The sequence below is a fragment of the Idiotropiscis lumnitzeri genome, chromosome 3, assembly GCF_059441095.1.
Source record: "Idiotropiscis lumnitzeri isolate Australia: NSW breed Sydney's pygmy pipehorse chromosome 3, RoL_Ilum_1.0, whole genome shotgun sequence".
Taxonomy (NCBI): domain Eukaryota; kingdom Metazoa; phylum Chordata; class Actinopteri; order Syngnathiformes; family Syngnathidae; genus Idiotropiscis; species Idiotropiscis lumnitzeri.
The window spans coordinates 31,895,113-31,910,521 of NC_142393.1; the positions used below are offsets into that span (position 1 = coordinate 31,895,113).

Here is a 15,409-nt window from a genome sequence, read left to right on the forward strand (position 1 = left end):
GGGCGAATTTGCACACGTTGAAAAGAGAACCAGAGTAATTGCTAGGTACCGTATATTTTAGAGTGTGTTGTTGGGGGTAGGGGCTGGTGAGGCGTTTGAGGCTGAGAAGCCACGCACTTCAAAGCTTTGATGTAGGCGCTCTAAATGAGGGCCACCAGAGGTCCAGACTAATGGGAGTTCATGGGGAGATTAGAGGCCCAGTATGGCAGGCAGTCAACACAAAATAATCTTTGTATTTGACAGCATAAGTTTGTGTGTAATTATTGTATTTTTTTGCAATTAAAAGTAAGTTTGCTTTGAAAGTCTCTAGAAAGTTAGATGGTGAGGAAAAAAATGCTAGCTTGTCCCTTATTCTGGTATAAATCCTTTATTAAATAATCATAACAATAAACAAAACAATCACAAAAGAGCATTTCTGTACAAAGACCCCTTTAAAACAACAACAACAGCAGCAGCAGCAGTCCAAGCAGTGCAAGAGGAGGTCTCGTTCTCTAATGTGTTTGGTCCTCCTTGTTCAAAGGGGCACAACTGTGGTCACTCTCAGTGTCATGCAACTGTCTAGAACTGGATCCAAAGGCAAGTTGGATACCCGAGGCTCCAAGGCACTTTGAAGAGAGTCAGTGGGGTTCCGAGACGTGGGCCTGTTTGTATGTGTGTGCGTTCGATAGGGATGTTGAGTGTGTGTAAATTGTGGACGTGATGGAAGGTGTGTTTCTTCATAATGTCAACGGGGATCTCAGTACATTAATCCCTGTTTTTTTGCAAAGGTTATGATAAAAAAATACTGCAAAAAAGTGAAAATAGTAATACCCAAAGCCATTTTCTTTAAATATGAAAGGTACTGTAACTCATTCCATAGTCTATGGACTCACACTAGTGAAGATGCAAAACTTGATAAATTGGCTGTGCGTTACTCTATAAAGATGACGATAATTTGTATTGTACAGGTGGGTCAATCTACAACATTGGGACGTAACACTAAGAAATATTAGTTTTGACTCACAACGTTTGTGCTCTAAACACAAGACAGTATGCTCAGTTACCACCATACTTACTGTTTATCCATTTGAATCATTTATAATTATGGCCTAAAATTGTTTTTTCATACAAATGATTCATGTGATTATGATACTACTGCAATTAGTATCACACTGTGGTGTTCTGACTTGACTGTACATAATAACTGGGTTACATCTGTGTCATAGGAATGGAACTCCGTCCCCTACACTGAGCAGCAAAGCGGAGCATTTTCAGCTCTTCAGCAGGATGAAATTCAATAAAAACAATTTGTGGTAGGCGCTTTATGGAGCGGGTACCTTCCAATAGAAACGTATTTCAATTACAAATCCATAAAGTCTTAATCGCAATATAGCGGGGATTACTGTGAAAGCCTTGGTTTCAAGTTTATTGTGCATCTGTGTAGGAGTGTGTGAGTCTCAGGGACCTTTGATCTTTGCACATGTATATCTACAAGCCAATCATGTCAGTGTGTCATTGTGAGATTTATGTAGCATCACAGAAAAATCTACATTTTTTCTCCCATTTTCCTTCTCGAGTCTTAGTATATTCATGTGCAGGGTCTTTTCAAAGAAATGCCCAACTTGCTTTACGGCAGCTGAAAATAGCTGAAATAAAAACATAATAAAGTAGGCCGTCGTAGGCCATGCCGTTGGGTGACACTTATGCAATGGTTGTTTGTGATGCCAGTGGGATAGGTCCTTCAAATCATGGCTTCTCTGGTCCAAAGTGGGATGCACTCTCACCTTGGTGTCTCTTCAGCACGTCTGTTAAACATTTTTAGTTTAAGGCTTGATGTGTGTCCATTGAGACGAGCAATTTCTAGTTGCATGTTCAATTCTCGTCTTTGGCACAGAGCGGGAACATAGTGGCGAGCGGAGTGCTCTCTGCTTCTCCTTCCTCCACAGTCGTCAGTTCCTGCCCTCAGCAGCAATCCATAGGTTGCACTCACCAAAACTCCTTGACCTTTTGCCATTAAGTACAAAGAAAACATAACTTTCTCTCCAGAGAACAGCTGCAAAGACTATAACTCTCCTCGCCATTAAAAAAAAAAAAAAAAAAAAAAAGCACACACACATTACCACCGCACTAACCTTCACCCCTACTTGACGTGTCCCCTACATATCAGGCATCACGAATTGGCCATGGGCCAGAACAGAAACATTAAACACAAAGAGTGAGTGCAGAAATCCAACCTGATGGACGTCATTGACTAAAAATACCACGGCAAAGGCGTGCCCAATAAGGAGCAGAGTCTACAATGGAACTAAAAGTCAATAGGCCAGAGAGTGGAGTTAAGCTCGAGACCAACACGTTCACGTTAGAGCCAAAAAAGATGCTAGTTAAGCACGTTCCTAACCTACCACCCTTCCAACACAATATTTCAACTCAGTGTGTGCACTTTCAAAACTAGAACTTTTACAAATCTATGACGATCATTTAGAAACTTCTCTTTTGGTGGGGCAGGGATCTAAAGTTGATATGTGTAGATATTGAGATGTCCGAGGCCTTGTAATGGAGCAATTTGTGGTGCTGACCTCTGTGTTTTTCACATTGTTTCTTTCACTACAAAAAAATTGACTGTGCCATTTTCCCAAAACTGGGGAAAGAGAGCTCACTTGAGCTAAAAAATGGCCAACTTGTCCATGTGTGCAGGGATCTGTCTCCTCGAGGAAATCAGCTGACACTAAGGTGAACCTAGGAGCAAATGAACATCGAGAGAGGTATTCACAAAACTGATGTTGTCCTTCCCTCTCTCTGTCCACTCACGCCTCGGTGCAGCAGCGCTGCTGGTTCAGTTTGACCTTGTGCTTGAGGCCGTCGTACAGTTCAAAGTTGTAGTTCTCCAGTGTGGTGGAAGAACGTGAGGACAGGCCACTGTAGGAACAGGTGCAGTAGAGAAGGAGGCCTGCGCACACTGCCCCCAGGAGGACGCCCAGGGAACTCATGACAATGATCGTGACCAGAATGGGGTCCAACGTGTACAGCCACGAGTTGTCCTTCTCTGAAGCCGGAGTCACTGGAGGGTCCAACGATGGCGATGCTGTGTACCATTCTGGAAACTGTAGACCTAGGACAGGACCCGAGTATGTCAGGTGGGAATTTTCTATATTTGAAACAAGAGACTAATGCTTACCTCCCCCAAGTGGTTCGCTGCCTCTGTCGAGCCGCACATCTCCAAAGTGATGAGGTGTCTTGACTGCTAGAGAGAAGCACACAACATTTGTTGCCTTGACACTAATCCAGACATTTTTTTGCATGCATGCACACAAATACATAATTGCCGCCATAGCTTACCCTGAGACTAAATTCTTCATTTTACTATTTTAAGACATTATAGACAATTTGACTTGGTCTGAACCAGCACCATGATGTAGCCATTAGCGCGTTCGCCTTTGATGTCCCAGAGCGATTATCCTGCGGTGTGGGGTGCTTTAATAAAGATTTTCTTTCCTCCAACATCTGCTCAGAAAATTTGGGTCTGATAATCCTCACTCTTAAAGCAGTTTTGCATTTCCAATTGAGAATCCTTATGTGTCATATTGAAGTTTGCTGAGCACCATTGTGACAATAGAAATGGAACTCCATCGAATTAGGAAGTGACATGCTTTTGCCGAACAGAGATAGAGGAGCACCTGGTTGTGCTGAGTGTTCGTATGACATGTTTCAAAAGTCATTCGCAACACCACAAATGAGATGGAGCGTTTACAACTGCTATGTAGATACCAGATAAACTAACACAGTCAAGGGAACCCCACATCTCGTCCCAAAGTCAGCAGGGATAGGCTATGGAAGGGTAGCTTGATGTGGACTAACTTGAGAATCCCGACCTGAACCTAATAATAATAATAATACATATTTGGGAATTTAATGAAGTTGGACTGAGACAGTGACCTCTGGCCTCACAAATGTTCTTGTTGATAAATGCAAAACCACAGAAACACACTTATATCATGGTGAAAATTTCTAACCGTGAGGGCGGAATAATTCCATTTTATTTTCTTCCATTTTCACCTCTTGCCACAGAGACCCGATGGACATGTGTCCATGCAGAGTGTAAATATTGTTACAAAGCACATAAAACATCCACCAAAAAAGTACAGCATTCATACAGTGTTTACAGAAATACAATATTGGACAGCTCTTGAAATAGTAAAAAAATATTACTTTATTAATTAGCGAAAGATCATTATGATACATTGCTGACAAAACACAGTCAAGATGTAGCATAGTGATGTTATAAGACTGTTCATTCTGTGTGAATCAAGATGCAAACTTGTCATTAGATAACAAAGTCTTCTTTAAAAACAATCAAAACTATCACCCTTAAGAGCCGTGTATTAAGTGAGTGAAGACTTTTTGTGTGTGTGCGTGTGTGTGTGTGAAGTGCACTCGCTGCGGTTGGCAGGCATACAGGAATGGGAGTAACTGCTTGGCAAGGCACACTTCTCGATCTGAAGGGCTGCGATGGCCAATAGCGTTATTACAAATGTTTCCAGGGCAACTGAACTTGGCAGGCTATAGCATGGTGGAAGTGCAGTAGAGGGACAGAAAAGTGCATTGCGCAGCCTTAATAAATGTAATCTGTCCATTAACTAATTACAAGTATTGGAGGCTTGAAGCGGAACCGTGTCAAGCTAGGTGTTCGGTCCCTCCTCCTGCTGATTTAAAAGCACAGCATCAGCCAAAACCACTCCGGACACAAAAGTGCAGTGACTGAAAGTGGCAATGTGCATCCTGCTGAGTGGCATGTGAGGTGCAGTTCAGTTTTATATGCTAATGGTAAGAGACAAGTCTGCACATTCATACATAAAAATATTCTTAGCTTTCTTCAGCTTGTTTTAACCAGACATATTAGTGAATCAATAGGTCGGTTGGTTCAAACCCAATAATTAAGAATAGAATGGTAAATTGATTAAGATGTCATTCCAGTGGTGCTTATAGCCACTGTCGGGCATATTTTCATGTTAAAAGCTTTCATATCCTGTGATGTAATAATTAGCGTTGGTAGACATCATCGCAGCATTCACGTAAAATTTGTCAGGGAATCATTATTTCTACTTTCCTGTTAAGCACCACCTATGAAAAGTAGAATAACAGCGATGCTTTATATTGCTCTTGGTTTTAATGGTGCCTTGGCTCAACCTTCAAATATAACGCCATTTTAAGCAGCTGATCAGATGGCCTACTTGGATTGGTAGGTGCAAACATCAAGAAAGGGATATTGGTAGACAGCTTTGTCTATTTTCAAGCCATCACAAATTCACCACTGAAAACACCCTCAACTTAACTCTGCTCCGTGCGGCTTTCATCCGGGCAGTACTAAAGATGTAGAGAGAATAACGCAAGTGGGCGGTGTGATGCGTAAAATGGGAGAGGACAGACGTGCTTTATTATGAAAGATAATACTAACATAAAAATTGAGCACGGATGATGACTGCATCTATCACTGACTGACGTCATACCAGCAACATTTCATTGTTTCCTAAAAGTGAGCATGCTTGTTTGGAAATGATCATGGAACCACCACCACCACCACCATCACCACAACAGGCCAAAGTCAAAGCAAGAGCAGAGTTCATTTCTACAGCCAGATTCATCCTCGTGTTTCAGATGTCTTGTTTTAGCTGGTGGCTTGGCAGCTGTCACTGGCTAAAGCCATCCCACACGGTTGGGTGGAAGTGCATGCTGGGGAGTTGCAAAAGGATGATCTGGGCCTGAGGGGCCAGACAGCACATAATGGGCCCTAACAATCTGTTCACATAAATAAGACACTCCAGGATCAGCGGGTCATAGTGTGACAAACGTCAATATCAAATTCCTCAGCGAAGGACGAGGATAACAAGCAACCAAAGCGTCATCCAAAAGTGAGTACACTCATTTGTTTTTGTAGGCTTTTGTAGACTTCCATCATCACCCGTGCTGCTGTAAACTGATGAGTAAGTTGATAGGCTTTGTGACACCAACGTCACGAGTAGGCATTGGGCAAACGCTCAAGCCAATCGGCTCATTTCAGCAGAGAGTGCGGTGTCGGTCCCGGCTGTCCAACCTCACTGTCAGCACTGGCTCCACCCCTGGGGTGGCCATACTTGTGGACCAATTTGAGTACTGGAAGCATTGTGAAGAGCTGTGATAGGCCACCGACTGTTGGCTCTTCTGGGTGGCCAGGTGTCGTCTGCAGCAACAAAGAGCTCTGACCAAGATGGCCACAGCCAGGATGATGAGTGTGGCTCCAACAGCCATAATGTAATACCAGTGGATGGGGAAGGGAGGCACGGGAATACCTCCCCCTGGTGGAAAGATACAGAATAATTGGCCGACAGGAAAAGAGAGGAATGGGGCTGCATTTGCTGTAATGATCAATTATCTAGGAGGCGGCACCTTAGCATGCACAAGCATGCTGAGTGAAAAAAAAAGAACAAATACCCAATGACCAAAGAAATGTTCAAATGCATCCATGTGCATAAATGCATCTTTGAGTTGGAGAACACATTTTCACACCAAGAACATTCATTTGAAATCAGCCCAATTGTCAAACTAATCAATGGAAATGCCACTGCATTTCTTAACAACTCAACAACATGACTTGGTGTGAAAGCAAGTTGGAATAATTAGTTGAAAAGCACCCGCACACACGGAATTAAGGAGTCTTTTCTTTCTTCTTGGGCCCTCAACTACATCACCATGCAAGACACCACATTCGAATCGAGTGCTGCCAGAGTTTGCTTTGGGCTGATGGTGGATTTGTTACTTAACCTGCTTGACTTGGCAGATAGGCTTCAAACATAGAGCTCGTGTTATTCTGTGTTCTTACTTTGCCTTTCCTCACATGCACCAGCCTCCAGGCCAGCCCTCTCCTCCACAAGCCAAAAGCGTTTCACAATGTTGCCCCTGGATTGAACTCCTTCTCCATTTATTGGGACTAACTAACCAAAACGCTTTCCAAGAAATCTCTACTCCAAAATTCCACACACAAATCCAATCCAGGGACTAAAGAAAAAAATTATTTCACAACTATGATCCAAATCTGACTCAGAGAACTTAAAAGGCCCTGCAGAGCAGCAGTGAACTTGGAGGAGAGAAGCAGAGCTGATTTTTAATGCCAGAAGGAGTTGCTACATGCCATCACTGCTGCAGCTTCAGATTGAGCACATTCATGAGGTGAGCTGCGGAGCGGAGGGACGCTCAGGCTTGTTGTGTGTATACGTGGCCATATTATTGTGTGGGATGTAGAAGATGCAGTGAAAGAAAGGCATTGGAGAACGAGGGTGGGCACACATGATATTTGCAGTGACAGCAACCACCATGCTCTTATCTTATTAGAGGATTTTATGAGATGCCAGAGCACAAACATCAATCTCATAGCGTCCCGCAGGATGCTCTAAATATTTTTCATGAGGCAGACAGTTATTTAAAACCCGTCAGGCTGGATCTGTGAGCCAGAAACTGAGATCCATGAAAAAGATATTTTCTCATATCTGACTGCAAGAGGTATGCTTCATTTCACTTGCCTTTCATGCAACGTGTGCATTTTCGCAAAGAATCATCTTGGTTCCACTGGGACACAATGAATTACCAAAATAATTATTTATTTTCTCCAAACTCACATAATCTGGCATCAATTAGTATGTGTTTGGTGATTTGTACATGCCGCTTCGGATGTGCACTTGTATTCATTCTGAAATCCTTGGAGTGTAGTCGGCCATGGGATAGTTTGTGCAGCTTATATTGTTATTGAGACATATTGGTGCTGCCAAGCGAAAACCCACAGCCTGGTGCATACTAACAAGCAAAAGCAGCAAGGCCAGAGAGTAAATGACAGCATACACTCACCGGTCATATCTGGAGAGAAGGCATTGATGGGTTCTGTGAGGACAGTCCAAAAACATGGGTGATGAGGGGAGAGAGAGAGACAGAGCGAGCGTGAGCAAGACAGAGCGAGAGAGAGAGAGAGAGAGAGAACGGTTAGATAACTTTACATATGACGGAAAAGCCAAGCAAATGTCAAATAAATGTCACAAGACACCCAAACTACTCCTGAGGAAATTTAAGTTAATTCCTGAGACAGCTCTCGTGAATTATGTCCTTTATTCGACTCCATTGTGAAAATGCAATTTATGTGAGCTGGGAAACGGCATGCATGCATTTCAAGATGTTTATCAGAGACCAGTTCAACAGTAGTGGCTATTTGGGAATCCACAGAGCAGAGCAAAGCCTTCACTTTGATTTTAGGGAATGAAAACACAAGTGTGTGGTTCTTGTGTGTGCAATGGATGGGCGGGTGGGCAAGAAGTGGAAAAAAGCCTTGAGAACTGGCGCCTATGGCAGAAACGCCAACGTACTGTGCAAAATTCTACCATGTTGGGTGATAAGCAGCATCCCAGCACACTGTGGGAGTGGCAAATGAGCCAGGCTTTGCTGTCAGTTTTTGCTTTCTTGACTGCTGAGCGGTTTAGACTCTCAATATACACACTCCATGACTGATGCAAATGCAGAGAGGCAAAAGCACACACAAGAAGCATTTTCCACATTGGCTGGTCTGGCTCAAAAGCACCATGGATGTCAGGCAGAAAACGGTGGCAGTTTTCTAACGCTGCACCTCCAGCTTGGTCTCTGATCTGCTTAAGACCCTCTCCAAAGCCCCTTCTCAGGCCAGATTAAGGAGACTACATTGGCTCTCGGTTTGCGCCAGCCGCTCCACCATTTACTTTGGAAACAGCCTGTCGAGTAATTCCCTTTGACAGCTCGGGAAAAGCTCTGTTTACAAATGCAACCGGCTTGTGCGCATAAGAAATAGAGGAAGGAGAGAAAGGGAAGAATAGAAATCTAATGAAACATAGATTAGCATCGCGGGGGCCCACAGGGCGTTTATGGCCTACTTTTCCTATTCTTCTTTTTTTCTGGGGGAGTTTATACAGTGCCCCTCCTTCGCTCGCTTCGCCTCTTTCATCTATGTACTAGGTGGGTGTTTTGAAATAAAATGTCTCTCTAAAGCTGCATGTGGAGGAATGTCGGGGGTGTTTATCATTTCGCATCCATTACTGATGCCTTTAAGAGGTGTAAGCCAAGAGGATGGTGACGGTGACAGAAGACTGGTGGGTCAAATAAAGAACAAAAAAGTACAGCACGTCCCACTGGTGTTGACACACGATGAATGTGGGTTTGCGCCACTTACGTGTACACTCCTCCAGAGGCGTGCTGGAGCTCATGCGGATGTTGTCAATCCAGACATGTCCTCTCGTGCCATGTGCAAAGAACCCCTCCATCACAACCTAAGCGACAGTAACAGAGCAGGAAGAAAAAAGAGGAGCGAGAGGAGCAAAGGAAGGATGGAAGGAGAGGAGAAAGGCAATACAAGGGACAAGAAGGAGGAAGAGGCGGAATGAAAACTTAATAGACTGCTTGCAATTTCAAAGCAACAACTCATACTTGCAATCATCTTCTCCCTTGCTTGCAAGCAACTTACTATTTGATGAGAACATCAGTGTGATGGCTGTAAAAAATGCAACTCTAAACAATCATGCAACCCAAAGAGACATTGTGGCTTCTTTTATTTTGTAAAGGTTCCACAGAGCCAGGGAATTCAACACTACCTGGTAGTCTTTAGGTGAGCGAGGCAGGATAGTGCGACCCTCCTTCCAGACGGGGCCCTGGTCATCTTTCAGAGTCCACAGAAGGGTCTCCTCATTGTGGATGTCTCGCAACAGGACCCTGAGGTGCCCCTGAGCCTCGCCCCACATTTGGTAGGAAAAAAGGAGGCAGACAGGTCCGGTGTCCGACGGCACCACGGGGCTGAGGAGACGAGCTCGCTGCTGTTCTGTCTTTGGGCTGGCTTCGATGTACAGATGACTGTTGAGCTCTGGAGAAGATGCAGCACCATGAGAGATCATTTGGTATTTCTATAATAAACGTAAATGTGTGTGCGCAAAATCCATAAGAAGCAAATACAGTATTGTTCAGGAGCAGTAATAGCAACAAAGTTTGAATAAAAATACTAAGAATTGCTGTAATGTGTAACATTAGTCAAAACTTCAAAACTGTGTTCCCACACACGTGCACAAAAAGAAACATGTTTTTCATTTTCATTGATTTCGGCCAGGAGGTTCTAAAAAGCACACATGATGCCGTATTTAAGCTAAATGACATGAATGGAGCACAAACACACTGTATGTGTGTGTTCATAGCTGCAATGACACCGTCGTCATCATCAATCATCCATGTGGGAAAAGAAAGCTCCAGTAATTCATCTTTATTCTTACAAACAGGACAGTACTTTGAACCCAATCGCACCAAGTGCAAAAAGGACGCTAGTCATCTCTTACTTACAGGAATGACATCCTATAGTTACCCTCTCCAAACAATATAAACAGACTGAAGAGTAAACACACAGAAGAATAGACCCAGTGAGGTCTCCCTTCTGATGACATCTGCCAAAAACCCAATGGGACAATGGCTTTTCAGTCTCGAGTAGGTCAACTTCAACTCCGGAAAAAGTCCAACAAATATGGTGGCCCTCCATTTGTTCTATCGTTAAGAGTTTTTACCTTGTAAATTGCCTGCACAATTGTGACCTAGGGAGCGAGATGCCTGAGTCTAGTGTATTTGCTTGTCAGTTGAAGACCTTGGTAAATGGGTTTGTGAGAATAATTATATAGATTAAAACATGGTTATCGTAACCACTCACTGTGTGAAAGTGTATGCAGATCTGTGTGTATTCATGCTTTTCCGTTTAACAAGCAGAGGGAATAAAGACCGAAAGTACTTAACATTACACACATTTGTGCATAATTTCTCACAGTTATTTTACTTTAGGTGGTTCCAAATGCACCATATTTAATGCTACACTTGCTGGTGAGACAACAAGAGGAAGTTTGCAACGGCTCTCTTTTTGCCCCCAGGTGGTAATGAAAGCCAGATGAAACCTGAAAAAAATGACAGAACGAGGGCTGTCTTACTCTCTTGAGTTCAGCATGACAATAAAAAGTGTGTGTAAAGTTTGCTACATCTCCTGATCTTGGGATATGTTTGTGAAAGCGTGCCACAGACATTAAGACACCAAGGAACTGTTTGAAATTGTGGCAAAAAAAAAATGCAATTATTTGACTTAAGTTGCATTATTTACTGTATGTATACAAGGGAAAGAAATTCATCTGTGTTTTAGTTCATATTTTCCCCAACCATGTTGTGCATGCTAACCAAACAGTTCATTATCGAGGCTGCTTCACAATGTAAAGCACAAGTGAACATTGTCAATCCATTTCACAACAAGTCCCTGCAAACAAGAAGCAAACTAGACCTGCATGTTTCAAGCATACATATTTGGAAACTGCAATTTTGGAGCACACTGTCAAAATAAGTATTACTTCTATTCTATTCTATTATTTAAAAGGCTACCAACGCACACAACCTAAAACATGGATGATAAATGAAGTAAGGAAATTTAAAAAAAAGTGGCAGGGCAACAAAAAGATTTTTTACAACTATTCTGTGAGGTCAAGAAAGGCAGACGTATTCAAATTAATAAATGACCACAAGGATAATTTTATTTTCTACTATTAACCAACTTTTTAATCCGGATTTTGGCCTCTTCCCTTTAACCCTGTGAATACCTTTTGTGAGGATTTTGCAGCCCACTTCAGAGGGAAGACTGACATCATCAGATGCAATATTTAATCTGACCGCAACATGACTTGAACTGCATATGAGTCCTTATCTCGACCGGAGGAAACACTGGACAAGTTTGCCCTGGTAAATGCTGAGATGCTTAATATAATTATCTCCATAGTGAGGCCCACCTCTTGTATTTATACTACCTCACAGAAGGTTTCATGGTCAATTTAGATACAGGCTCATCTATGAAGTAACATGCGGTTAAATATTAGGTCCTGGCGGTGTTATTAGTGTCCGAATGAAGTTCCATAGCTACGCTGATGACACGTAGTTGTACATACCTGTCTCCTGATGATGCCAGTCCTATGGATGTTAAAAATGAAACCGAGATTGTTTTTTATCACTTTAAGAATATCGCCAGAGACCGCCCATTTCTCACTCAGACTAACACGAAGGTGCTATGCTTTTATTTCCTGTCATTTAGATTTTTGTAATGCCCTGCTCTCTGATGTTCCTATAAAATATTGATATTTTTTATCACTTTAAGAACAAAGCCAGTGTCCGCCCCTTTCTCTCTTGGCCAAAGACGGAGATACTAATGTATGCTTTTATCAAATGAAATTGAATGCTGTAATGCATTGCTTTCTAGTCTTCTAGTCTAAAAAGAGCATTTCATGTCTGCAAAGACTGCAGAATTTGACAGAATGTGTCCTGACTAAAACTAGAATGCAGTAGCATATTACATCATTTTTAAAATTTCTGCATTAGTGTTTCAGTATTGATTTTAAGGTATTTTAAGGTGTTTTCAAATTTCTTAATTGTCGAGGGACTTTATATCTTTCAGAACTCCTTTAACCACATGAATCCTTGCAAGTTCTGTGCTCCTCCGCCACAGATCCTTTAATCATTCCCAAAGGCAGGACACACATACGTGGTGAGGCATTGTTCCAGTATTTTAGCACAGGTTTGTGGAATAGACTGCTGGAGAAAGAAGGGCTGTAGAGACTGTTTATATTTTTAAGAACCAACTGAAGACATACCTTTTTAATTTGGCTTTTAACTCAGACCTATTTACTGTACTTCTCTGTTTCAAATATTTTTATTATGAGACAGAGCATATCATTCATACAATTATGGAGCAGACATTGTGCCTCATTTTCCACGATCCAAACACAAAAAAAAAACGGAAATGGAACTAAATAATAATCCAAAATAGTAATTATAATAAAAATGATGATAATAATAAATAGCAAATTCTCTATAAGGAAAAATGAATACATGTAACGAAACACCTGCCCCTATCCCACCCCACAGAAGAGTAGTGCTACTCGGTATAGATATGACAACTATACACAGTTAGTTTTACACATCTTTTCTCTCCAAGAATGAAAGCAAATTCTTGGAGTCTTTCGTTGAGGGCATACCGAATCCTCTCCAGGTGAAGGGTATCAGTAAGTAATGATGTCCAAGCTTTGATAGTTGGTACAGCTCGCTCTTTCCAGAATAGTAGAATTAGTTTCTTTGCACATACAAGGCCATATGACAGAAGCTGTTGCTGTGGATCCTTTAAGTGTATAGACGTTTCTGAGATACCCAGTATGATCAAAAGTGGATTTAATGTTAGTTGGACACCAAAAATCTTAGAATAACATGAACATATTTCAGTCCAAAACTCTTTTAATTTAGGGCAAGATACATAGCTGTGTGCTAAATCCACTTCTGCTCGTTCACATTTATCACACACAGGTGAAATTTCTGGGAAAATTTTATGGAGCGTTACCTTTGAATAATGTAATCTATGTAGGATTTTAAACTGAATCGCATTGAGGGAGCAGTTGCTATCATATTTCAAACACTTATCCCAGATGTCTTGAGAAATTACTATTCCCAACTCTTTCTCCCAGTCCTGTTTGATGTAGTTCATGTTAATTTGTTTTAGTCCTTGTAATTGATTGTATATAAATGAAATTGCACACCTTTCTTTTGTACAGTCTCTGAGGCACTGATCAAGCTTATCTGGTGTTGCATTTTCAAAACTGTCGAGATGAGTTCTAACAAAGTGCCTAATCTGGAGGTATCTAAAGAACTCCATTTTTGACAATCCATATTTCTCCTGAAGCTGTTGGAGAGATGCAAATGATCCCTGAATGTACAGATCGCCAACACAATACAGTCCAAATTCTTTCCATTGACTGAAGGTACCATCAAGAACTGAATGAATAAATGAAGTGTTCGCAGCTAATGGCAACGTAAAGGACAGAGGTCTGAGCTTCAATTGTTTTGCTATTTGTTTCCAGATCTGTATGGAACTGTGTAAAATTGGGTTACAATTGTAGTATGCTTTCTTCAGATGAATGGGAGACATAAGAATAGTCCCGATCGAGTAGGGAAGACAGTCCTCCCTTTCCATGTTCAACCAACTAGACAGCACAATTGTCTCATCCAACCAAAAGGAAACAGAATGAATATTTGCCGCCCAGTAATAGCACCTAAAATCTGGGAGGGCCAGTCCACCCCTCTTTTTACCCTTGCACAGATGCTCTTTTCTTATCCTATGGGATTTATAATTCCAAATGAATGGACTATTTACTGTACTTCTCAACTTGATTTTTATGCATGTTCTTCAATTTTGTATTGTATCTCATTCACAAGCTGCTTTTATATTTTGTATTCAGATGCAATTAAATTTTAGTGTTTGGAGTTTAATAGTTTTAGCTTTCATAATAACTATTGCTATTAATATTTTCTCCTCTCAGTGGGAGCCCTCTGCAGCAGGAGTTGGGCTGTGTCCGTATCCCATGGGGTCCGCGACCACTGTGTGTGGAGGTTCTTTCTGTGATACGGCATCAAGGGACTCCATTTTGATGGCCTGTGGCTGCGGCTTATGGTTCTGTCCCAGCCCAGAGGGCTCCTTGGGATGGTGTACTTGTCTTTTGGATGCCCTGTGTCAGCTGAGCCTTATGTTTCTTTGGTCAGTTGTGTTTTAATTTGAATGTTTTTGTGTGTGCGTGTGTGTGTGTGTGTGAGTGCGTGTGAGTGTGTTGTCTTTTGTGGTGCTTCGAAGCTTTGTGGCTTGTTTTGCAGGAGGTGGGGTGGGGGTTTTTGGAGGATTCATTTTAACTCATCTAAAGCACTTGCGTTGCATATTTTGGATGAAAAGTCCCATATATTTAGAAAGTTGATTGTATTGCATTGTGTTGTATTGTATTCTATTGTACTCTATTCTATTCGATGTTCATTGAGCTAAATAATGTTCATCATTGTGCCTCATTCAGAGCGACTTTATGTGAGGAAACATTGGCTTGTTGGTTATAAGAGAAAAAAAAAACCGAGTGACAGTGATTTGGCAGTGGTGAAATAATAATCCTATCCTGGATGGGATTTAGGACCTTTGACACCAACAAGGAATTCAAAGGGTATGTGGTGCCGGCGGACGGCTGGAAATGATTCCTTATGCACGAAAGCCACAACTTGGACCGATCCAAGGAGCAACGCTTGAATGCCGTATTGAAAGACGACACTTTGAAGCTCCTTGTCAGAGACAGCGTGGCGCTCAAGAGGTCACACTGGAGCACTCCCTTTGCTTTGAGATCGGATGAACATGATCCAGGTACTAGCTGGCGTTTGACAAAAATGTACTTAATTCCCACCAGATGGAAAAAACGAAATCTTTCACGAAGACAGTGAATTTCAAAACAAGGTTCTGCAAACCATCTCTTAAATTTCATAGAAAAAACAATGCATTTAAGAAAACACTGTGTAAACGCAGAGAGCTTGGTCT

General features: G+C 41.9%; 1 protein-coding gene across 6 annotated transcripts in view; it reads right to left on the bottom strand.

Annotated features, from left to right (window-relative positions):
• Positions 1-358: 358 nt before the first annotated feature.
• The window catches only part of nrp2a (neuropilin 2a), a 58,287-nt gene continuing 43,236 nt past the window's right edge, over positions 359-15,409 (bottom strand). For 2 of the 6 annotated variants that reach the window (XM_088290054.1, XM_088290052.1), the window contains exons 14-18: positions 9,612-9,877; positions 9,194-9,290; positions 7,852-7,884; positions 3,155-3,217; positions 359-3,088 (exon numbers count right to left, since the gene is read on the bottom strand). In XM_088290054.1, coding sequence (XP_088146180.1) covers positions 2,784-3,088; positions 3,155-3,217; positions 7,852-7,884; positions 9,194-9,290; positions 9,612-9,877 — 764 coding nt within the window. In that variant the 3' untranslated portion in view covers positions 359-2,783. Of the gene's footprint in view, positions 3,089-3,154; positions 3,221-3,244; positions 4,677-4,988; positions 6,309-7,851; positions 7,885-9,193; positions 9,291-9,611; positions 9,878-15,409 lie in introns of those variants that run through there. The other 4 variants (XM_088290053.1, XM_088290051.1, XM_088290056.1 and 1 more) reach the window with 3 other exon arrangements.